At 39.6% G+C, this 25,779-nt stretch overlaps 2 protein-coding genes across 2 annotated transcripts; one reads left to right on the forward strand and one right to left on the reverse strand.

Annotated features, from left to right (window-relative positions):
* Positions 1 to 1,695: 1,695 nt before the first annotated feature.
* On the forward strand, positions 1,696 to 21,460 carry PCOAH_00050490 (Uncharacterized protein; the record flags this gene model as incomplete). Its single annotated transcript, XM_020061831.1, has 2 exons — positions 1,696 to 20,923; positions 21,045 to 21,460. 2 exons carry the CDS (start codon positions 1,696 to 1,698, stop codon positions 21,233 to 21,235), a joined length of 19,419 nt encoding a protein of 6,472 aa, XP_019917432.1.
* A 590-nt stretch (positions 21,461 to 22,050) lies between these two features.
* PCOAH_00050500 (40S ribosomal protein S8) lies at positions 22,051 to 24,132 on the reverse strand (the record flags this gene model as incomplete). Its single annotated transcript, XM_020061832.1, has 3 exons — positions 22,051 to 22,545; positions 22,929 to 23,263; positions 23,958 to 24,132. The coding sequence occupies 2 exons, from the start codon at positions 23,261 to 23,263 to the stop codon at positions 22,215 to 22,217; spliced, it is 666 nt and encodes a 221-aa protein (XP_019917371.1).
* Positions 24,133 to 25,779: the final 1,647 nt, after the last annotated feature.

Genomic DNA, 25,779 nt, shown 5'->3' on the forward strand with positions numbered 1-25,779 from the left:
TTCGCTTAAGTGAGGGTACACAAACGGTCTTACATCTTTTTGTTAAAAATGACACTCCATGGAGTGCGTGCACACAAGTGAACCGTGTGCTGTGGGGAGCAATTTGGAGGGCGCATGAAACAGCAAACATTGGGTTACCATGTGTATATATATGTACATATGGATGCCTTTCTCACACGTTCGCTCTCCCAAGGCTGCTTCATAAAAGAAGCTTGTTAGACTTTATCTACCTGGGTGTATGTACAATTGTGCATCCGCAGGGGGTAACAAAAAGGGGCATAATTGGCGAAATACCACGGCAAGTTCAAAAATTCGGGGGTTATTGACTTTGCCACATCTCAATGTGTGCACATACGTATACGCTTATACAGATGATGTGCAATCCTTGGAGCCCCCCTCAAATGGTGTCAAAATAGGGGCTCGTTTTCGCCTTTAATTTTATTGCAACCTAATGTGTAGTTTAAATAACATATGGAATGTCTTGTGAGCGAATTGTTAACTCGAGTCTATAACTCGATTCAGTTGATGGGCGGGAGTCTAAAAATTGATAGTTCTATAAAAAGGGAAAAACCACCAGCTGCGATTAGAACGAACCAGGGGAAATCCTTCCTCGTGTATTTAACCCATTCGCTGCGAGAACGCCCAAGAGGCGCGTTTCACATTCCAGGAGCGATGTGTTATGGGTTAGACGTCACGCTGGGTTTGTTCCACGTGGGGGTTGAACAAATGCTATGCTTTTTATTCTCACGTAAAATGAGACATTTTAGCACTTACCACATGTGCGACAATCACATTTGTGCGTGGCACATTTCGGCCTTTTTAAATTATACTATATTGCATACTTACCCGGTATAGTGTGCTCTGAGCAATGGCGAATAAATGAGGGTCGAGTAAATACGCATAGGTGAGCGCGCATGTGCTGAAAGGGAAAAAATAAATTGCCCCTGGGGTGCCTTCTTTTCTTTAGGAAATAAAGATTAGTTCAAATAAATTTCCCTTCTGTACCGTTTCCTTTTTTTTTTTTTTTTTTTTTTTTTTTGTTACATTATACCATTTGGAAATTAGTGAACTGTCACTTCTTGTTCACATGTTTTATTGACATTTTTTTCCACATTTTATGTTTGCATTTTTTTGCGTATTTTTATTTCCACGCGAATTGATCTTTTCTTCGGAAAAGAAGCCCGTTTATTTTTGCATCGAAAGAAAAATAAAGGGTATTCGAGATTGCGCATGATATATTTTTGCATGTACAATCAATGCGTAAGTGCATGTTTTATTTGAAGATACGGGAGTACGTCTTCGTATGACCATCATGTCATGGTGACATTGCTCTCGCTCAGACCAAGGTTCTGTGTTAAGTGAGAGAGCCCATCATGTGAACGTGAAAATAAACTATCAGAGGGTAGCAGTTTATAAAAGGAGGGTCATTACCCCATTTTATGCGCAAGTTGCGTTTATTTTTTTTAACTTAGGTAAAAAGTACATACATGTGTATACACGAGCTTTTGCGTAATGTGTACTTTCACATACGTATGGCTGAATTAACGTAGAAAGGAGGAGGGGGTTACTTAGAGGATCCTCATACCCCAGCTCGTATAGACAGTGCACCCCTCCTTTTTGCATGTGCAAATAAGTTATTACCAGTAAGGGAAGTAACCCGTGCTGTACACTGCATCACCACTTGGGTAAGACAAAATGAGCAACTACATATGGAACAACACCTACTCGCTCGAATTTTTGAGCGAAGACTTTTACGATCTGAACATCAGCACGAAGGACAACGTGTATGAAGTTGTAAGGAGAAGGAAAGATGACAACGAAGTAGAGAGCCTTAGCATTAACATAAGCAACCACATATGTATGTTCGTGCAGCTATTAGATAATTTGTTGGGGAAAATCAGTTACAATAACAGTACAATAAATGACACATTAAATTATAAAAAATTGTCAGATATTTTTAACTTTGTAAAAAATCAACTATATAATTGTGACTATAGCTTGTTCTTGAGGATTTATTCTATCTACCATACGTATAATCATAGGAAAAATGGCTACCTCGATGTGAATAATTTGTATACCTTCATTTTGGACATAATAAACAAGATTGAAAATTTGAATGAAAATAATTTTCTGATCCTCCCTGGAGGGTTTTACTTACAGAAGGAAAAAATGCTAATTAAAATTCTGTACATAATTCATAAAAAAAATAATATGTACAGTTTTACAGTTTTAAATAATTCCATCTATGGCATTCAGTATCATCCTTTCAAGATTGACGAAGTGGACAACTTGGGTGTTCTCCTAAGGGACGTAACTTTGTGTATAAAAAATATTACCAAAAATTTCCTCACCAACTCCTTATTTTGGCTGTGTCTGTACCGACTGTATATTTTCCCTAACCCAGACAACGTGGACATTTTGTACCAGGTGCTGCTGCCATATTTGAACAACTCCTTTTTGACCAACAATTGGAATTTGAACAATAATAAGACGGTCCGGGTGTCCCACCCGGGGGGTACCACTGTCAGCGGTGTAAGCGATGCCGGGGTTGGCAATATTAGCAGTGGTAGCACCTTTAATGTCGACCCCTACGGAGACGCGTTCGGCCGGATGGGAAACGCCCCCAATTCGCAGAACCTCCTGAGCAGTACGTATAACTATGCAAACAGTTCGAGTCATCAGGGTAGGGATCACACGGGGGGAATTTTTAGCGGCCTTAACCAAATGGCAAATTTGAACGACCGAAGTCAAGTGTCCAACTTAATAAACTTGGACCATGTGGGAAGCGGCTCAGGGGATTTCCAAAGTGGAAATAAATTTAACAGATATGAAGGCAGTCCTCCTCAGAAGCCGGACTATTTCAGCGCGTTCGATTTTGTCGATAATGTGAATCCCCGTGAGGGGAACAACCACATGTACGGTAGTCGACCCAACGACAACAACCTCTTCAGCAACGCAAGGGGAAATGAAAAGGCGGCAAACCAAAGTGATAAATACGGAGGCATATACGTAAACATTTACAAAAATAAATTCACCTCCTTCTCCATGAGTTTATACTATTGCATAGTTTATATTTTGAAAGTTTTGAACATACAAGAGGAAGACATCGAGGTGTTCAAAATTTTTCTGTACTATAGCATCGTCTTGAAATTGTGTGACGATTTGTTTGTGTATGATAATGCAGAGAAGAATCGCCTCGATGGTTCCAACGTAGGATTCATGGGAATAGGAAAGGAGAACTTCTTCACCAATAGAAGTGACAAGAAGGAGGAGGTCCCCTTTTTTGGGAACAACATGTCGTCTTACCCAGGTGATGTCCTCTCCTCTACAATGGACATTAACCACTTGAGTGGAAACTATGACCACGTGGAAGACGGACAACAAATGTTCCTCCAAAATGATGGAAACATCTCTAAAAGCAATGTCTACGGCAGAATGGAAGTTAAGAAGGATCCAAACAAAATAGACGCCACCTTTTTCGTCTTCCTAGACATGAGCATCAGAAAATTGTGCATCCTCTTTCACCAATACTTTTGCAAAATGAAAATGGGAATATACGATAAAAATAAAATGATAAGAAATGAGATTCTTAATGAAATATTGAAGAAGGTTTTATTTGTAAAATATATGTACACCAAGGTGGAGTCTAGGTTTTATGCAGACGTAACCATAACGGGGGGCGGAGAAATAATGAAAGGTAAGGATTACAAAAATAGCATTAAATTCCCCATGGAGATATTATTACAGGAAGATATGTACAAGAGTTACCGCAAGGTGGAAATAAAGAAGGACGTGAATATTCCCATTTCCTTTTACATTTCGAGGAGAACCATCCACAATTTGGACGACCTGTATGTTATTCTTTACCAGACGAATATTATAACGAATATATTAATTAATCAGAAGAATTATATTAAGCATTGTTATCTGCTTGCCTTCTCCTTCGTTTCGCATGTGCTGAACAATATGTTGCCATCCCCGAAGCATTTTATTTATTTGTCCCAATTTCAGAAATTGAGGAGGTCACTCCAGATTAGTCTCTTCCAGGAAATATACCACATGCACAACAGTATTTATTTTATATCCTGTTCGATTGTTCAGAATAAGCAAATTGTTATGTACAAGATTGTTAACTGTTCCATGCTTTTGTTTTTGTACGACTTTCTGTTGCGAATTCCGTGCGTGGATGTGTGTTCCCCTTTCGCAGTGCATTATAATGGATTTTCCACCGGGAGGGGAAGTTATTTGGTTCACCCGAGGGGGGGAGTAAGCGTTCAGAGCAGTGAGAGCGAATCTGCAGAGCGTAGGGGACGCCGCCGAAATGGTGGAAGTCACTACCGAATGATGAAGCAGTTCTCCAGAAACGTGGCTGACAATGATAGTTATTCCTCGCTGGACGAAGGCGCACACGCCGATAGTGGGGAGGGGATCCAACTGTCCGGGTACTGCATAGACATATCAGTGCTGGAATGCTTTAGCAACTACTTTCTCATAATAAATCCCAAGCTAAACATAATGAGGTCAGATATCATAGAATATTTTTACAAAATTAATGAAAAGAAAATTAACAAAAATAGTGAACTCTTTTTATTCGAAAAAAGTAACGACATAAATACGAGCGAAATAGAAATTCTCGAAAATATCAGTCTAGACTTAGGACTAGACAGGAAGAAAAATCACATCATAGAATATTATTGTGGACAAAATGCCCTCTTCAAACAGTTAATACCAGAATTTTACCACCTTAGGGATATGCTTTTTCTTTTCAAATCTTATATGTGTCCCTATATTGACAAATTACCACCTGTGCGGGTTTACAAATACGACGACATTAATTTAAGGTTCACTTACAAGAACAAGTTGCATGTGACTGTTTTTAGTCGTGAAATTGATATATGCGGATATATGTGTCCCCCTAAGGATACTAAGTTGAATTTTTTTTCCTTCCTCTACCAGTTTATGCAGTCCCAGGAGAGTAAGAAGGATAACTGCATTTTGACCTACTCCAACCCTAATATGTATACCAGTACGTATATAGAAAACGAGTTGGACGTTTTATACGTAAACGATTTGCCTTTTTTTCACCCCTCGTTGAATCTGCGGGATGTGGAAATTCTGCTGCAATATTTGACCGTCCCATATATTCGAATTCCCCTAATTTTGGAATTTTTTTGTGACAAGAACAGAATTAAAAGTTTCCAATCGTTTGACATCCAGCAGCTACTTCTGTGCACCTTATTCGAGCCGTACATTTTTAAAAATAAGTACAAAGTTACGGAGGAAGATAATTATATCCCAACTAAGGACAGGAACATTTTCGCCACGAAATATGGGTTGCTACTGAACGAACTGATTATGAGTCCTAAGAATGTCCTCTGCAGTATTTACTCCTACTTGGAATTCTTCTTCAGTTTTGATAAGGAGAACAGCAGTAGCGGGAAAGTCATCATGGTGTTTATCGTCATGCTATGTACTTACGTTAACTCATATATAGGATTAATAGTAGAGACGAATAGGGAAATACGCAGAAACTTGCGGAATATTGAAAATATTATCGCAAAGGAGGGACTCCTACCTGGGGGGAAGAACACTAAGAAGGAGGTCACCCCTCTTTCGGAGAAACACCAATCGGGTGAGTCAAGGAAGGAAAAACGAAACAGAAGAAGGAAAAGAAGAAAACTCCACTTTTTTAATAAACTCAGAAAAAAATTAATAAAAAATGAACTATATTGCTCCGATGATGTGTTCTCCAATTTGGACACTTACTACAGGAAGATAAAAAGAAAATTGGAGGATGAGGTTATTGAAGTTTTGTTAAAATATGCGAGACTATGCATCCAGAAGAATGACATAACGACATGCTGCATTTACCACGGTTGCATTTTGCTAATTTATAAGGATATCAAATTTAGGGAGCTCAACCGAAACAATGTGAAAAATTTATTGTCTTCCATTTTTTTCATTTTAACATATTACACCTTCAACGCGGAAACGAACTACGCTGATTTGAAGAACATATACGGGTTGGGTTCCCTCTTTGTTAATACAAGTGACAATTTGAGCGGAGGAGGGGTGGAATTCTCCCACGGGGGCAGAAACCATGACAAGGGTGCTGCCAACCCATTGGAAATCCCTGGTTCTGGTGGGGACCCCTCAAGTGACAGCTTTTCCCTACTCATTAAGACTTTCTCCCTGTGCGAATGTGACATTTTTATTTCAATACATAGGCATAGAAATATGTTGTTGAAATATTTGGAAAGAAACGAAATGGAGCGGAACATCATTTTCGAGCATACCATCCATGTCTGTGCGTGTGTTCATGAGAATAACAAAAATGAATACACCAATGGTGGACGACTCAATCGGTTTAACTCAAACATTTTTTTGAATTTTCGCGCGAATGAAAATATCATAAGGAAGTGGATGCCCGCACATAAGTTCAAGCACGTGGGGATTTATACCATAGAGAATGTGAGCAATAGAAGGGGCAACCGCAGGGGGGGCGAAGAGAAGGGGGAGCTATGGCAAGGGAAATGTGCACGGAGCGTAGGAAAAATGACCACCTCGAATTATTTTTTTACATCCTCTGATTCGTCCAGCTCGCTTGCGCTGGCCAGTTCGTCCGGTTCGACTGGTTTGTCTGGTTCGTCCGCTGATTCAAACTCCTCCATGTCATCGTACGATGATGACTTCACGTCCACGGAGGAGGACGAATCGGAGGAGTGCGAAGATGCTGGGGAAGTGGCGAACGGATCCGTGCAGAAGAACCAACAGGGAGGTGCAGCTGCCCCCTTGCAGAGGGAAGCGGAGTTATCCCCATTTGAAGAAAATGCAAGCGGGAAAAACGACGGGGAGGATAAAGCGACGACGCAGACGGATCAGCCAACTAGTGGAAAGTCCAGAAAAAAGACAAAGAAGGAAGCGGACGACGAGGCGGAAAAGATAAACCAATTGAAGAAAAAGAAGCGAAAAAAAAGGAAGAAGAAAAAGCAAATGAAGACGATGCAAAGAAGGAGAAGCGACTTTTTGGACAATCAGGACGATGGAATTGACAAAGATGGAACGATCAGGAACCCCTTACACGACACGGAGTCGTTACACTCCAACACGATAAACCCCATCCTAAACCTCCCGTCCTTTTTAAAAATCACCAGTAGAAACATCAATAGTAGTACTGAAAAGAGGAAGTTAAGGATGCAAAGGGCCAGAGCCAGGGCGAAGGCCAAGAGGGACAGCATCCTCAGCAATAACAAGTACATTTCGTACATAAAAAAAATAGTAAAAGAAAAAAATATTCTGATTAATCTGCAGCTATTCACATTCTCCTACAAGGATAATAATATCATTACGCTGAATGATAACATTAAGAAGTTTAAAAATTACAGAGACGTCTTTTTCAACAATAAAAATAGCTACCTCACGAATGAGAAGAGAAAAAGGGCACATCACGGCAGTAGGATGAAGAAGAAAAATGTGAAGGTCTTAATTACACAGTCGTATCAGAACTTCTGCGCCTTTAACATTATTGGAAAGAAGCACAATTTAGAAGTGTGGAAAATTTCCAATAAAATAAACTTAAAAAATTTAATGAGTTACCAATATGATAAATCCAAAATATTTTACCTCAAAAGTGGTAGCCTATTGAGCGGTATGAAATTTAGCCCCACGAAGACGGAGCAGATTAGTAACGAAAACACCTCTACTGGTGATAATATGAATATGACTTGCTTTTACAACTTCCTGTCGAGCGAAGTCAAGGCGGGTGTTCTGTATGAGCAGGAAAACAACGACATGTACGTGCGAATAATTTGGAAGTTTAAAAAAAGTGACATAAATAGACCAAATGGGGATAATAATCCTAAGGGCATCCGAATCGGTGCTGAGGATGCCAAGGGTAAGGACAACAACGCCGTAGGGGGGGTGGACGATTATGGAACGAGAAAGGATAAGGAACTTTTAGAACTGAAGTCGTTTAATATAAATTATGAGACGCAGAATATTGAGGGTCTGTTCAATTTTAAATATGAGGAGAACCAGTATGACAGCAGCTTGATCAACACAACGGAGGAGTCCTCCTTCAGTGATGACACCAGGATTGTTTCGAATGGGTACGACCTGGAAGCTCACCCCGGGGGGGACAATGGGGAGAAGGCATCCACGAGGTTGGTCCCTAGTAGTAGTAGTAGCGATGCGAGTAGTGGAATAAGTAGCGGGAGGAGCAGCAGAGGAAGCAGCATTGCAGGAGGAGACCTCGCCATGTTGGGTATGGGAACTGAACCGAATGGCTCCACTAAAGGAATAACCAACAAGCAAGCCAAAAAGGGAAATTACAAGGAATCCGCGGGGAGTAAGTTAATAAAAAGCGGTGCCGCCCATTTGGAGGCAAAAAAGGAGAAGGAAAAAAAACAAAATAAAAAAAAAAATGACAGACATGTGGATAAGGAAGCGAAAGAGGAGGAAGAACATGGACTTCGAGAAATAATTTATCGGAAAGACGTGAACTGCATCTACATTTATAACATCTATTTTAAATTGAACCGTTTTGTGAAGAAGCTATATTATTGCAGTGACGTGAAAAAGGTGTACTTCTCGACCAGCATAAATAGGTGCAAAAATTTGTTTTACAATTTTGAAAATAACAATGTGCGTCTTTGTTACTATAACAGTAAGGAGACGTACGATAAGTACAGCGTGAGCATATCGAGAAATCTCTACAACAACATCCAGGTGCAGACTTATTTGAACCCAGTGCACCTGTCCACCTTCGTCCCGAACATTTTGTTGCAGTACTACAATTTCTGGTACAATTCGGATGGAAGTATTATTGGGGAGATAAAGAGTTTGAAGAAGAATCGGAAGAACAGAAATTCGATTATCTACATTAGGTTATTCGAGGGAGGGGGTGAAGACTTGCTCCCCACCGAGGAGATGGGCAAAAAGAACAAATGCCTCAATTTTGTGAAGAAGGGGTTACACCTGCAGGGTGGAGAGGGCAAGCATATGCTCAGTATGCACCATTATGGGGTTGTGCAGAAGTTACAAATTTTTAATTCACCTAAGGATTCAAATAAAATAACATCCTTGAAGGTGAACAATGATTACAGGGCCTTGACTCTTATTAACATCCTAAGTTATGAGAATAACGAGGTGTATAGAGATTTTTACAACCTACTGATGAAATTTGATCACATTACCTATATACTAATTTACACGTTGAGTGTTCCTTCCCTTTTTGGGGGTACCTCCGAAAATGTGGATGTGAGCAGCATGCCCATAACAGTCGACTTGGTTGAAATACCACGGTTAAATTTGACTCTGCGTAGGAGCAATGTGGATATAAGGATGGGCGTCGGTGAAAAGGATGATCCAAGTGAAAACCACGGTGTTCTGTCCAGCGGGGTGACGAAAAAGGATTCTTATAAGTACCACTTCGAAGAGCTGAACATGCATTTATATACGGGAAATTTGCAAAAGTATAACTACATATACAACGTAATAAAGAAGATGAATAACACGGTTCTCCTGCAGAACAGCAAAAGTGACTTTTTCTTCCTGGTGTCTCTGCTAAATAAGCCATTTTTTCTCAACATTGCAAATTTGTATAAAGAATTTAACAAGAAAAATATCCACCTGTGTACTCTCTTGGAGAAGCATATAAACATTTTGCTAAAAAACCACATGTATGTAACTATTTATTATCACAATTTTAATATAAATATGAATGTGAATAAGAATGTAGATGTGCTCAATGAGAATGCCGAGACGAACACGGCGTCCAGTCTGCAGTACATTGTTCTGTCCATCCATAGTTCGAAGCTGTTTATCAATTTTAGAAATATTTACAGCTGCTTCTTTTTTATCGTGTACAAGTATATACAGAAGGAGCATGAAGAGGTGGTCGAGTATTGTAACAACTTAAGCGTCTGCAAAGATGACATTAAGGAGATTAAATATTTGTTAAACATTTTAAACTACTGCGATAGTAGCATATTTTCCGATGTGGACTCCTGCGCATGCAGATTGAAAATATTTATAACCCTATCCAAGCAGATAAAAATTATTCTGCGGAAGAAGAGGCATCGAATGGGGAGCAGAAAAGACATGTGGAACATGGATCAGTATTATAACATTTTCCACTATGTGAAATCTCTTTGGAATTTTGATAAATCAGGACCGAATGATAATAACTCCTCCAGTGGGAATGAAGGATACAACAGCGGGTTGGACGGTAATCAATATACCACCAGTAGGGGTGCCAACAGAAGAGGAAGTAAGAATGCAAATGGCGCCGCACAAAGAAGGGACGCCAAAAATGGAAGGAGAAAAAATCAACCGAATGATACAATGAAGAATAGTGAAGACAGCTCAAGTGTGTACGGCGCGTCGGACAATTCATCCTCCTACGATAGTAACTACGTTTCATCTGAAAAGGAAAATAAGAAGAAAGAATTAAATGCGCAAGAAAAAATCATCGACGGGGAGGATGACGATTTAAGTGGCAAAAAAAAAATTATCAAAAAGAGCACGGATTTTAATAAAAAAAAAAGTGGAACAGGAAGGCACGGAGAAAGTCAACCAAACAGTGGTCAAAGGAACGTGCAGGATAAAAGTAATAATGCGCCATATGAAGAGAGCAAAAATATGCACATTTACATATACTGGGACATTATTAGGGACATGCAGTTTTATATAAACAACCTGCTTTATATTAAGGCCAAATGCAAACTAACCATCGATGAGGAGATTTTCCTCTACCAAAATTGTAACATTAATATACATAAGTACAAGCTGATTTACAATAGGTACATTATTTTGAATAGCATTTTAGAGTCCAAGATGACGTCAGACAAGTGCAACCCACTTTTCTTTTATAACATTTTGAGGAAGAAGCAGCTGCAGAATCAGGCCAAGATGAGGAAGTACCAAATTCAGTACCGGAAGAAAAGCAAAATTGATGAGCTGCACCCGACGAAAAAGTTGGAAATGAATTTGACCCAACCGGAGTACAACCTGACGTATAATCAGAACGGCTACCATATGGGGAAGGAGAAAATGCAGCCCATTGTGGAGAGTAAGAGCCATTTTGAGAACATAAAGAGCAATTTCGAATCGCTGAAAAATTGTCTAAGTGGAAAAAAGGAAAGGCAAACAAAGGATAACAATCTCGTCGTTTCAATTAACGTACCAAAAATCGAAGCAGTGAAATACATTAATAACATCGATGAGAATATATTCATGAACATAAATCTGTATGACAATATTGGAAATATTATCAACAATATGAGTTACAAAAAGATGGAAGATAAGAACAACGTGGAGGCTCTGAACTACCTGAACAGTTTAATCAATTCATTGGGCATACAGAACTTTTTTATAATTTACAATTATTTTATTAACAATTTGAATGTCAAAATGATTAAAGGGGAAAACACCTTCCTCTATGGAAACCTTCTCTCAAGGTACCTATACTTTTACAATTATAACATAAGTCAGTATAGTAAAATTATCTACATCTTTATATTTATTATAAATCACCAAGAAATTGTGAACATGCTTCCAAAAATTGACGACCAGAAAATGAAAAAGAATTATTTAAACTTCTTCAAAACGAATGACTCCGTTTTTAACTTCTTTAATGATATTTTTAAATTTGTTCAGAATTTCCAAAAGGAAAGAAAAAAAAAAATTAAAAAGAATATCCTACCCCTCACGGTGGACAATAATCTGTCCATATGTACATCGGATGTAATTAAGTACCGACTCATTATTAACATAAACGTGGACGATTACATGTGTGAGAAGAGGGTCATACAACCCTTTGACGTTAAGCCAAATGTGCACGTCGGTTCGGAACTGCTTAACGAGTTATGCTTCAGCCCGTTTAGGAAGCTGTACAAGTACCTACGCAGGGTGAAGCGAACTGAAGGGCCAACCCAACATGTGAAAGGGGCAGCCTCCCAAGTGGTTAGCGATGGAAGAGAAGTAACCCCCAGGGGGGGTACGTCGCCGAGTCTAAACCAGATCAACCACTTTACAAACGCTAGGAAAAGTATGCTCAATTTCGACTTTGAAGAAAGTAACATATCGTGCCAGAACACCTATTCGAAGAATTTTATACAGAATATGAAAAACGACTATAACGCCTATCTGGACTATCAACGGAAGAAGGTCGAATATGAATTCATCGGGTTCAGCGCCGAGGAAATTAAGATGACCTTCAATAATATTAAGAAGCTGAAGGAGTACGTAAACATGTTCGTGAGCATTAAGGACATTTTGCTGGAGATTTTCGTGGGGGACAATAAGCTTCTTGAGAGCATAAATGAGTTCATCGAGGGGGCGGATGAGAATGCCAATGGCAACGGTTTCGATAGCAGCAGTGATGAAGACAACTACAGTCACAACGACAGTGGTAATGGCAACGCTAGGGGTAGCCGTAGCGACGGAGGGAAGGAAATCCTCACTGAGGAGAATACCCCCTGGAATGAAGACCTCGTAGATATAGACATACACAATGAGCAAGACCAAAGTAACAATCGCAAAAAAGGGGCAGAAAACAGCCAGGCTACCAGCTACTTTCTGTACAAATTTGGCGTTCTAGGAAAAGCAGAAAAGGAAATCAATCTAAAAATCCTCATAAGATGCTTCATGTCCAAGTACGCGCATGAATATTTAGCCATGATAAATCCGAACCTGAAGAAAAAGAGCGCCAAGAAATTTATTAACATTGTCTTGCTTTACATGCTTATTATGAACAGGAAGATTTTCCTGCACGAGTGCATAAGTAGCGTAATAAATATTTTGAATATCTTCAAGGTGTACAATTTGAAGTTGAAGATTTTGAAGCAGAAGGAAAAGAGCGTGCGTGGGAACGACGGTGCAGTATCTACGGTGGACGATGGAACGAACGCCATGCTGGGCAAGCTCCTGAACAGACAGCAGAAAATCATAAACAAAGCCATAAACACGATTCAGCTGGGAACGAAAAACCTCACCCAACTGACTCTCACGGAGAGGCACTACTTTACAAAGAGGAACAAATCCAGCCACCAAAAAATCGTGCACAGAAATTTGGACCACAATTCGGATTCGTCCGACGTGTCAACATGCTACTTTTCGAGTGATCAGTATGAGGAGGGGCAGAAAATTCACCATGTGAAGAGAGAAGAAAATGAGGGGAAAAAATACCTGAACAGTTTAGGCGGCAAGATGGCGGACCCATTATTGCTCGGTTTGCACGAGGAAGAACAAGACAATGTGAACAAGGGCAACAATATGCCCAGCGGGGAAAGTGCCCACTGCTACTACACGTACGATCCCCGGCTGCTAATTTTTGAGTACACGAACAATTTAATAATACGAAAGAAGCAAGTAAAAATGATAAAGAAGTTTAAGAGGGATTTTATAAAAAAGAAAAAGCAGTACTGTTATCAAATAATTATGGGAGGAGGAAAAACAACGGTGTTGTCACCTCTCTACTTTTTAATCTTTTCCAACTACTTCTTAGTATTTAATATGTGTCCCCATCCGTTAATTCACTTTACGATAAATACATTTCGGTCGAGATTTTCCTCCATCATAAAGAAGAACATTTACTACTTCAATTTCAGTCGATACGATAACATCACTACGGATCTGTACGTAAGTCTTTGTAGTGCACTGGAGAACAAATACATTTTGGTGACGAGCCCAACGTGTATCAAGTCACTGTTCCTTAAATTGGTGAACACAATTCAGGAGTTAAATAATATTAAAACGTTTGACATGATTAAACAGAAGGCGAAAACGCACATTACAGATGCCCTGACGAAATTTCTAGGATTTCAAAATGATGAGAATGCAATGAATGCTGCTAATTCTAGTGGATTGAGAAAAACAAGCACAAGTATGTCTGGTCATGTGGTCAAGCATGGACAACCACCCACGACGAGTGATTACAATATGCTGAAGAAGCAGCTCGATTTGTCTGTTAGAATTTTCGACATATTAAATAAGAGTATTTTACTGATTGACGAAATTGACAACGTTTTGCATCCCCTCAAGAGTGAACTACATTGGCCTTATGGAACAAACAGAGAAATTGATCTGGTCAATGTGGTGAGAAATTTTACCGATGTGTTCATGAACAACCCGTATTTGAAATTTCTGTACGATAGTAAAAACGACGACGTGGATATTAGGAGCGTCAAAATTGCCGTAGCGAATCGGAAGGAAGTAAGTGCCAATTTGCTGAATCATATTAGACAGCTGAGGGAGGAGGAGCAAGCCCAGAGACAAGCGCAGAGACAGTTACAGCAGCAATTGCAGCTGGGGGGAGGCAACGATGAGGATGATGAAATGAGGAGGGCAGCCCAACATATCAATTATGGAAGTACTGGTGGTAGCAACGCATACCACGTAGACCACCTCCGCAGTGACAACAGAATGAGACTAAAAAATGGAGCGATCAGCAATTTTAACAACTCCTTATCAACGCAGCTGTATAGAAAAGAAGATGCAGATAATTACGGTAACATGGGAGAAGGTGTCATATCGGGGGGTGCACTTGGCTCAGTAATGAATGGAACAACCAGGTACGGATCTGTCAAGAATGTAAACAGCGGTGAGACAGGCACAACATATACGTACATCGATTTGAGCTTGTTTAGATATAAGCTAAGTTGGGTCCTGATTGATTTTTTTTTCTACCCTGTGTGTAAGAAGCTAACCATCCCGATGAATATCCACTTCAATACAAATACGGAATATATAGAGGACCTCCTAAACACGTTTAACAAGGAAATCGAAAAGGGGATAAGAAACCACGACATTTCACTAATCCCACATTTCCACATAATAAATTTTAAATGGTATGATAATATTATCTGGATCATTGCTCGGTATGTATACTACTTTTTACTATGCTATAAGATAAGTGGTGTGTCGCAAAAGGTGATTGAGTCCTATTTATGCATTCCCCTATGCATCGGCTACAATGACATTAACGTGAAGAACAGGTGCAAAGATAACAACTTCAGTAGCTCCACCATAAGGAGGTTATTAAATATAAAAAAAATTTCCAACAAGAATTATTCCACAGATGGGAACAATCTGAGGAGTGAAGATATGCAAGTCCTATCGAGTGATTACCATTTTAAAATTTTCGAAAAGATAAATACGCTGGATTATATTTTGTGTAAAATTTTAAATCTTTGTCGACTTTACATCAATGGAATTTTGCCATTCGTTTTTTCGAAAGTAAATACGGTGCATTATGGAATCCTTTCCGCAGAGCAGATTAATAGGTGCCAAATGATTATGAGCAAGAGTAGGTACTTCCTGGCTGTTCCCTACATTGGGAAGGACACTCCCTCTGAAATGTCCGAATTTACAAATGTCGATGTGGTCGTTTCGCTGACCATTTTGTCCTATCGGTATCAGGGCATGAGGTACTTTGACTTCATCCTGAGCATGAAAAATATTTTGTACAACTATTCTCTGGAGAAGGATTACGAGCGTGTGCAGAGCGAATCCTCCGAGGGGAGCGTCAGTGAGGGGCGCAGCGGTACCGATGGGGGAAGCAACACTAATGAGGGAAGTAGAAGTAATAGTCGTGTCAGCAGTGATGATGTACTTGCCGACAAGACAGACGGGTATGCCCACTCGAGTGGGGACCAGGCCAGTGAAGGAAGTTCTACTAAAGGGAGCAGCATGATCGAAACGGATAAGTCTTGCAGCGGGGAGACGCCCACCGAGGAAACGAGTGGGAAAAAATTCAAAGGGAAAACGCGAAAGTCACGCAAGGGGGAAGTGAAAACAAAGAAAGATAAGGAAAAACAAACAGATGAAACGGTCAAAGGAGGCACAAAACAAACGAAGAGAGAGTTAAAGAACATGTACGATCTGTACAGAGAAGTAATCGAAACTAGCGGAGCAAAAATAAGGAAAACGAAAAAGGATATTAACAACACAAACTTTTTCATATACGACAATAATATTAAGAAGAGGAGAGAACAAAGTAGGAAAACAAAGTTGGGAAAAAATTACGTAGATAATATAGACAGGATAGATTTAAGCGATAAGGAAATGTTGTACGATCTGTACAATTTGACCAGAAAGAACCCATTACTAATTAGTTACTTCCTGTTGGGAATTATTCTTAACAAATATATTAAGCATACAGAAAAGCAGCTTTCATCCAACTCCCAAGATTTGACAAACAATGTTCTGTTTAAGTACGTTGTAGGATATAGTGGCACAAGCAATGATATACTCCCTGAAGAAATTCACAAATGCAAATTTGAAAAAAGAACCATTGGTTCTATACTTAATATTATTAACGACCCTAAAATTGTGAACTTTATTTTCTTGCCATCTCAAATTGCCCCCATTGATATTTTAAGGAGCCTGACTTTTTCAAAAATAAAATTTAATAGCCTTATCGATACGGGCTACCTGATTAATAATATTTCGCCGAAGAAAGTCGCCTATTACATTTTGCAATTCCTGGACTATATTGACTGCTGCGTTTATATCGATAATGGGAAGCACATGTGTATGTTGCCCCTGGAGAGGAAAAGGCGAGGAAAGAAGAAAAAAAAAAAGACCAGAAATAAAATTCTCATGGAGTGCCCAGAAAAGGGGAAGCATGCCAAGGTACGTGGTGGAGAACACACAGGAAGAACCACCCCAGGTGCGAATGAAAAACGCAAGAATACCAAACAAACAATGAAAAGAAGAAGGAGAAAAGCAAATCCACGTAGTAACAAACAAAGTGGAAATAAAATAGAAAATAACCTACACCTGAATGTTGAGATTATTCCCCTGCAAGATTGCTACGTTCCAATTAAGAAGCGGTTCATCTACTTTGATCACATCAATACGTTTGGGCAGGACATAAAGCAGTACGTGAATGCGAACAGCTTGGTCACCGTTAATATCGGGAATGACATTTCTTCCTTCAGTCAAGGCGTCTTTCGTTTACGATCGATCGGCATGAACCAGAAGATATTCTTCCTCATCCCCATGTGTCTGGTTAAACTGATGAACGTAAGTACGAGTCTATTTAAGGACACAGTTTTTGCGGAGGTGGTAAAGGGGAAATCTGTAGGGGCACGAACTGTAGTAGGAGATCACCCCAGTCAATGTAGCAAACAAGGTTTGAACCCTCCCCCACAGGATGAGAAGCAGATATTGAAGAGGTTCGCCAAACGGAAGAAGCGAATCCTGCGGGAGTGCAACAAAAACTACAGCGAAGGCAGCCAGACAGAGTCGGAGAACGGCATCGGTGAGGCCACCACAATCATAAGTAGCAGCAGCGGGGAAAGCGCATCAAGCATAGGTAGTGTTGGCGGAAGTGAATCTGCACATGGGAAGAAACCCTCACCCACTGGTGGGATAAATATAAATGTTGGTGGGACGGCTAATCAAGATGACGATATTGAGACAGTTCCCCTGGGGGAAGCCCAACAAACGGATGACCCTCCACGTGTGATGGACCCGCGGGAAGAATGCATATACATGATCGACTGTTATAATAGTATCCACTTGGAAGAAAAATCAAAGGAAGAGGTTCTAAAAGAACTGACGTACTACCTCATTCTGAACAACATAAGTAACAACATAAAGCAATGTGAGCTCCTATGTGTGCATGGCATAGTTAATATTATAAAGAGGAAGAGCATCAGGATGCTGTTAGATAATTACATAAACATTGGGGTTTTTAATTACAGAGATTATTTGGGTATTTTCAACACAAGTATTGATTTCGACGTACAGACACAGGTACCCTCCAAGAGCAGCTCCTTACTTTGCATAGTCCAGCTGATTGAAAAGTTTCAGAATATCTTCACCAAGGAGGATGAATTATTCCTTCAGGACATTATTTATCGCTACTTTTGCTTGCATTATGATATTTCCAATAAAACTATCGTAATGTATTTTGACGCCTTTTTTCCTCGAAAGAATTTTATGAGTACAAATTTGCCGCACGTAATTTTAGACCTATTTGAAAAACTCAAGAAGATTAAGAAGGACCACTGTGTTTTGTCTTATAAGAAAAACTTCACCAAGAGGAACACCAACAATGAGTACAACGCGGAGGACGATAACTCGATCGACAATCATCTGTTCAGTCTAGAAAATGAACAGGAGAAGGAGAAGGAAAAAGAAAAGGAGAAAGAGAAGGAAAAAGAGAAAGAAAAAGAGAAGGAAAAGGAGAAGGAGAAAGAAGAAGAAAAAATTACGGAAGATCAAAAAAAAAAAAACATAAAATGTAAGAAGGATGAATACAAATTGTACAGATGGACCATGGACGATATTAACTCAGATTTATTTGGAGCTAAAACAAAAAAAAGGGGAGATCAAACCAAAGGGGAAGAAGCTACTGGTACCATTTCCTACATAAATAATAAGGTTGCAGAGAAGTTCAATCGGTTGACGGAAGATAACCATCTGTTCATCCCCCTGAATAAACTACCAGTGAATGACATCTACTTGAACTTCCCCTCCTATGTGTATGTCTCCAAAAATTTTACAAACATAGACTCAATCAACACAAAAAAGGGGAAGAAGCTCATGAATGTGCTGGTCGTTATCGAGTGTGTGCAGAATGCAGAGGAACAAGTCACCCACTCGAATCAGCACAGACACAACAACTATGACGAGTATGCTGAAAGGGAGGCTTTGCAAAAAATCTGGAACATTCTGAAGGAAGATAATATACAAGAGATCTTAAGCATTTTGGACGTCAATCCTTTTAAGTATTCCTACGATCTTGCGAAAGTTATGACAGAGCATGTGAAGAAAAACGAGTTTGATGGCAACAGGTTTGACAGTTTCGTTTCGCTACTAAACAGAATGGAACTCTACTTTAGTAATAAAAACAAAAAGTACATCATTGTAAGTTTGCAGGAAGCGGAAACGTTGCGTTATTACATCCATAAGAGGTTCCATAGGCAGAAAGTGGCCATGGCCCTGTCGGGAAGATCCTCCCATTTGGTCAAAACGGACAGTTTTTACCTCCCCCCCAAAGGGGAACCAAACAAGAATGCTAATTGTGTCCTTGAGGGAGGTACGAGCAATGCACAAGTGGAGGAGAGCGGCCCCAATTTAAATCACAAAATAGAAAACCTCATGGAGGAAGAAATGTTCCAAGAAAATTTAATAAGTGACGGGTGGGGGCTGAACAACAACCTTTCCAGTATAGCATTGGATGAAAAGGGTGAAGATGACGATATGGATCACTTTTTTATGGATGACATTAACAAAGGGGAATTAGAAAAGAAGCCAAACGGGAGTCATACAAACAAATGGGAGATTACACCGTGGGGGGCGGCTAAAGAGGAGCAAAATGTAGAAATGCTATCCATCTATGAGAAGGAAAAAATGGAAATCGAACCAGCAAAGGAAGAAAACCTCTTTTCAGATGTGCACATAAATCTGTACAACTACCACTTTTGGTTCACCCCCATGGAAATTACAGACCGAAATAATCTGAGGAAGTATCTCTCCAGGCAAATACAAATAGTATACAGCGTGTGTAAATTCTTCAACTCGGATCGAAAATTTATTGATGCACATGTGAATTTGTTACTGCAGTACTTGAATTTTAATTCACCGAAGCACCGATTTACCTATTTCAATGATTTGTATCTACAAAGGAGAATAATGAAGGACAATCTGACCAAGGGTAACCTCAAAATGCCTGAGAAGAAGAGCTTCCTCATTAAGAAAAATATCGAACTAGAAATGGTGGAAAAAAAGCTGTTCGAAGGAAATGGAGATATATATGCCTTTAAAATTATGCAACAAACTGTCAGACAAAGTTTAAAAAAAAAACAATTAACACTTCAAGAAATTTTTGACAAGGATGATTTAGACTACATCTGCAGCAAACAGGACATCCGAATCCTTTTCGATTTTTTAAATATCCGGGATAGCAACAGTGTGAATGTTTTATTTGACATTTTGGGCTCCACCATTTCTTTGCACGAGTTGTGCTTTACTTTGAACCCTATGGAAAATATGAAAAAAACCGAGTTCCAGAAGGACCTGTACATTGAGGACAAGAAGAAATATGCCGAGGATTTTGTCAGTGAAGCTGAAAAGTACCTTAAGAATTTTAGATTTTCTCTTACGGAGCACACGTATTTTAAGGTGGTCTGGTCGGGCAGGATTTCCAGCCAGCGAATTGTTCAGGAAGCGCTGGACGGCCGGGAGGGAGCCCAATTCGGCCAAGAGGTTAGCGAGTACGCTCTGGGTGCAGCATTGGGTGGCGCATCGTTAGGCGGTGGCGTGAGCAGGAACGCCCCCCCGAGTGAGAGAGACCCCATCCACAAATCTCCGTCGAACGATTTGCTAAGCGACATTTTTGGATTTAACAAATCGCAGAGAAGCGAAGATACCATGCACGCCTCTCAGATTAACCATCCAGTCAGAAACTCGGAGCAATTTTACATCTACGAAGCGGAAAATATAGACCCCAAAGATAGAGGAATGATGAGTAAAAATAAGCATAAAATAATTTTTGGCCATTATGCATCTACCAAACCAGCGGATACTAATTTCCCCATATTGGAAATGACAGACATATCGATCAACAGCATGTATACAAGTGCATCTGCTCAAGAAATTCTTAACCTTCTATTTCCGTATCCTAAAAAATATTTGTTATTGTGGCATGAAGATTATTCTATAAAGAGCGTCGATGAGTGTCTGCACATATGGAAGCCAGTCTTGTCGTCTGCCCACATGTGTGGTACCACCTTCCTGGGCTTCGTGGCCACCGTTGGCCCGCACCAACCCCCCTTGAACAAGATCAGGGCTTTACCCAAGTCGCTCGTCAAGGTGGTACAGAATAAGAAGTTTGCCACCTTTTACTCGGACAACAGTTTCTCCATCGATAACTCGGGCGTGTTAAATTCTTTGAACGTTCACTTTTTCAGTAAGTGCCACATTTCTGACCATATTGGTTGTAATAACAGCGCTGGTCAGTGCATCGGGTGTCCCTCCCCCTATTTGATCACTCCTTTCATTTGTTTTTCCCCACATTTTCCCCCTTTTAGATGGCCTGGACTTTAAAAACTACGAAGAATTCCTCTTCAGGAATTTCTCCCTTAACATTGTCGCAAGGGTTAAAAAGATCAAGTCTGTGAATGAAGACATCTTCAATTTATGGGGCGAAGAAAAGCCGCAGGAGCAGGAGGATGATGAAGAGACCTCCCCCGAGTGGGAAATAATTCCCCAGTGCCTTTAGTCCTCTTAAACGTTGCTTCCGCGTAAAATGGGTTATGTGCTTTTGCATATTTGTGAAGTAAACAATTTTGCCTGCCCCATATTGAGTGTACCTCCCCTTTTTTCCATAGCACCATGGGGAAAATTGCTGCCCACATGACGGCGAAATTTTTTGCGGCATTATTCTGCACGCCTGTACATGTGCGCACATTTTTTTTTTTTTTTTTACACATTTATGTTGCATTTTTGGAGAAACCGCCCTGTTTTAAGATGATTAACAGGTGGAAAAAGACAAAATAAATGATAAAATAGCATTAATATGCAGAGAGCATATTTTACCCCCGTGTTTGCTTTCCCATTTTGTTACCCCCCGATTAAGGTAGGTACAGGGAAGTAGACCTGTTGGCAATGCGTTCTCTCAAAAGGAAAAAATTATGGGGGAGTATGTCTCCACAACGGGAACAAACCATATTTCATACCCCTGCTTGAGATCAATTTGGCATAGGTTCGTTCCTCTTTGGGGTTATTTCCCCCGGGGAAAATACGCACATTGTATGCATATAAATGTATGTATCGTGTAAAAATATACGCGTGTGTGTTATCGTCTTCCCCTTATTGGGGGGAACACTGGCCGAGTTAATGTTACACCGTTTTTAAAATTAGGCGTGCAATTTTTCTTGCACTTAAATTGAGTTTTAATTGGAAGTCTATTAAAAGGTTTAACAACATGGCATGGATGGTACAGGGATACATTCGTTTGTCATTAGCTGGTCGTTATAAATGAAAAAAGGGGGTGCAAAGATAGGGTCGCACAAGCATACATATATACGTGATGCAAGTACATGCGCGCACGCACTGGGTACTTGTATAGCTATGTAATGTATATAATAAGTGTGCTCGCACATGGGATGTGTGTGTAAAATTTTTTTTTTTTGGTCTCTTCTCTTCCTCTGCGAAATAGCAACATTTTACACTATATAACAGCATACAAAGATATCCAGTTAATTTCTCTTTTTCTTGTCCATTTTACGCTTGTAAAATAGCAACTCATCGCCCTCAATGATGTAACCATCAGCTTTGCCGCACTGTCCAGGCCTGCTGCTGATACAAGCTAACACTCTTCCCTGTTTGAACTGTTCCAATAAAGCTGGGTCGATCTGCTTGGATTTTCCTATCTTTTTAATTACTGAGTAGGACGACTTTGCCTTTTCATCTTTCTCTTCATTATTTTCTTCATTTTCTTCACCTTCAGCTTTGTTCTCCTCTTTGTTCTCTTCATCAGTTTTTCCTTTTTTCTTCTTTCCTAGGGTTACACCAAATGTGTTCTCGTACCTATTAGGGGTTAAAAAAATGAGTAAAAAGGGGGGAATTTTTCTTAATATTTGTAAAAAAAGTGGTCGAGGTATTATTTACAAGTTGGCACTCTTGGAGCGAGTTTTTTTTTTTTCTTTATTCAGTCGGTAATTCCAGCTATATTACGAATATATTATTTCCTCAAATTTGTTTTCGGAAATTTAAATGGTATATATTCTTATCATCATCAAAGAAAAAAAGAAAAAAAGAAAAAAACGCGCCCTTGTCCGGAGGGTCCCCCCTTCCTTTTGTTTCTTTAACGTGCTCCGTCCAGGGCGTGCCATATATTTTTTGCTCCATTTCGTCGACTCTGCTTGGCATTCTTTTTTTATCCTTGCATTGGCGTGGCGCTCTCAACTTACCATGTAGTAAAAGGATGGGAATCAATCAGGACGATGCAGTTTTTGACCAACGTCTTTGTTCTGACCAGCTCATTGTTGGAGGCATTATAAACAACGTCGATAATTCTCGTAATTTTTGAAACACCAAATGCTGGCCAGGAAAAGCTGCCTGAGTCGAGTTTGATTGCCCGGTACTTGTAATTTTTTCCTCTTCCCCTAACAACATGGACTTGTCTACTGCCCAACTTGGTGTTCGATGGGGGCCTTCCTAATTCATACTTTCTCTTCTTCTTGTGGATTTTTTTTTTTCCACCGGTAAGGCGGAGTTTGTGTCGGCCGTCTCTGCTGATACCCATCTGTGGAGGGGTGCCAAAAAAAGGAAAAAAAAATTATGTGTACATTTTTCATGTTAGCAAATGATACGAAGAAGGCATTTTTCTCAAAAATGTGGCAAGGTAAATGTACACAGTTCCATTCAAAATAGGCAGAATGGGGGAATATATTTTCCCCTTTACGAAGAAAGCATATGCATGTGCAACTTTCTTTTGCCTTACACTTCACATATAGGTAATATGTAACGCACGAAGTTGTATTCACGCAGATATATTCACGTGCATAAGTGATGATAAATTTTTAATTATGGTATATTTCTCTCCAAATAATGCAAATGGTTAAGGTGGGTAATAAACACAGCATGGGGATATGTTCAACCAGGGGCAGCGGTCAAATGAAAAGAAATAAATGTAAAGGCATCGGGCAAGTATACTACGCGGTAATTATGCAGTTCACAAGAATGTACGACCTTTTCCCGCAACGCAAGCATAACGGCTTTAACTGTCACGTCCCTTCGTGCTCACGTATATACGATGATGAACAACACCGCACGTGCAGCTTCGCGCGCGGAATGTGATAATGTGCTTCTCTTTTGTTATGACTACAGCATCGCGCTCAGTAATATAAGCGTGTACAACTGCGCGATTAAGCGTACTTATGCTCATGCCGTGCGCTCTACTTTTATTGGCATATTCCACTCTCATCCGCTCGACTTACCTTTTAAGCGACTAAACAGTATACTGTTATTTTTCCGTTATATGGATGAAGGAGCCTCTTAAAATATTCCTTAACGTTAGTTTCCAAAATGGAAGGAATACATATTTTGGTAAATATCAGAAGGGTTACAAATGTTCGCAAAAATGTTTATAAATTTTTTTTTTTTTTTTAAATGAAAAAAAATAAATGCCACATGGGTAAATATCAATTTTATAAGCTTTTTTTTTTTTTTTCTTTTTTTTGAACGAGCGTCGTATATATTCGTTAGGGTTTATAAATATATGTGCCAAGCACGTATGCGCGAAAAGGGTGAGCGTGAACCTAGCCTTTTCTTTTAAAAAAAACGAGGTATAATATATAAATAATTGCGCATGTATATATTTTATTTATACTTTTCGGCTTCCCATTTGGAAAAGTGTATATATATATGTATGAACGGAAAAATATATGCCGCGGGAAAAATAAATGTCATTAGAAAATAAGGGTTGCTAATTCCCTTAAGTGGTAGAAGCTTCAGCGGTGCTGCGCTCCTACAAATGGCAACTTCGCACAGTTTTATAGTGCACCACTTTATTTTTCTTCTTTCACATCAACCCGTGGGTATTTTTTTGCAATTCACCTCACCCACATATGGTATTTATTACATGATTGGATGACCTGGAACAGAGGTTGCAGCTTGCCTTTTTTATCGCAGGGCGATTCGCGTCGGATTGGGTTTTGCCAATTATCCCTCTGTGCGCAGCTCCGGCGTCAGCGGTAACTGCAGGGGGTTATATATGCCACAGGGGAGGCACCCAAGAAAAAAAAAAATCCGTACGTGGAAAAGTATGCGCCTTATATACGCACAGTTACCCCATTTGCGCCTTTTTAATATGCCATAAAGGGAAAAAAAAATAAAAAAAAAAAACCACCATGAAGTAGGTGCGTCCGTATGTACGTAACTTTTGTGATGCGCTTATGCATATATATTTATACCGTTTGGCTATATTTGCATGTTCAAAATTTACAGCTTCGACTTTTCCCAAGGGTCAAAAATAATAATAAAGAAGCGATGCGGTGGGGGTAGATCATTCAATATTCAATGTGTATTTTTTTTTTTTTTTCGTCATGCATATTTTACAAAAACGCTCGCATAGGACCTTCTTTGGATTATTTTCCGCGTCGAACATTTTTTTTTTTTTTTTACCTTTTCTGCCAAGAGCGTTAGCCTAGTTTAATGGGTGAAGAAGATAACGTGGCAGGTATATTTGTGTATGCATGCATGATGAGGCATCATACGGGGTGATGTGATTAATGGAGGTGGGAAAAATATGAACATACGTTAAAAAAAGAATAATTCGTATAAAAGGATTAAGTGTCCAACCGCGACCTGCTTTACGTTCATGTGCTAATTGCAGAATTAATGATTGTTGGGGAATAACCCTTTGTTATTTTTTCTTTTCCCAATTGAATTTACATTTACTGCTCCGTTCATGTGGCGTAACGTGTTAGCCCTAATTGTACGCCTGTGTGGAGGGTGCAATGGACGTATGCATGTAACACCCGCGAATTGAACTCCAGTCCGGTTGCACGTAAATAATTTGTTCTTTTACGTTGCCCACGAGAGATGGGGTTAAGAACCAATACGCTCTTTAACAAATCGGTAAATTTTTTAATATCAAGTAAGTAAAGAATGTCCAAAAAAAAAGATAAAAATGTTTTAATTTCTTTTTTTTGGTGGAGGTGACGAATAAATTCAAATTGGGAAGAATATCACCACCTTCTTTTAGTGTTAAAAGAAGGGTGTATAGGAAACTCTGTGCAAGGGGTTCGTTACATATGG

The sequence above is a fragment of the Plasmodium coatneyi genome, chromosome 13, assembly GCF_001680005.1.
Source record: "Plasmodium coatneyi strain Hackeri chromosome 13, complete sequence".
Classification (NCBI taxonomy): Eukaryota; Apicomplexa; class Aconoidasida; order Haemosporida; family Plasmodiidae; genus Plasmodium; species Plasmodium coatneyi.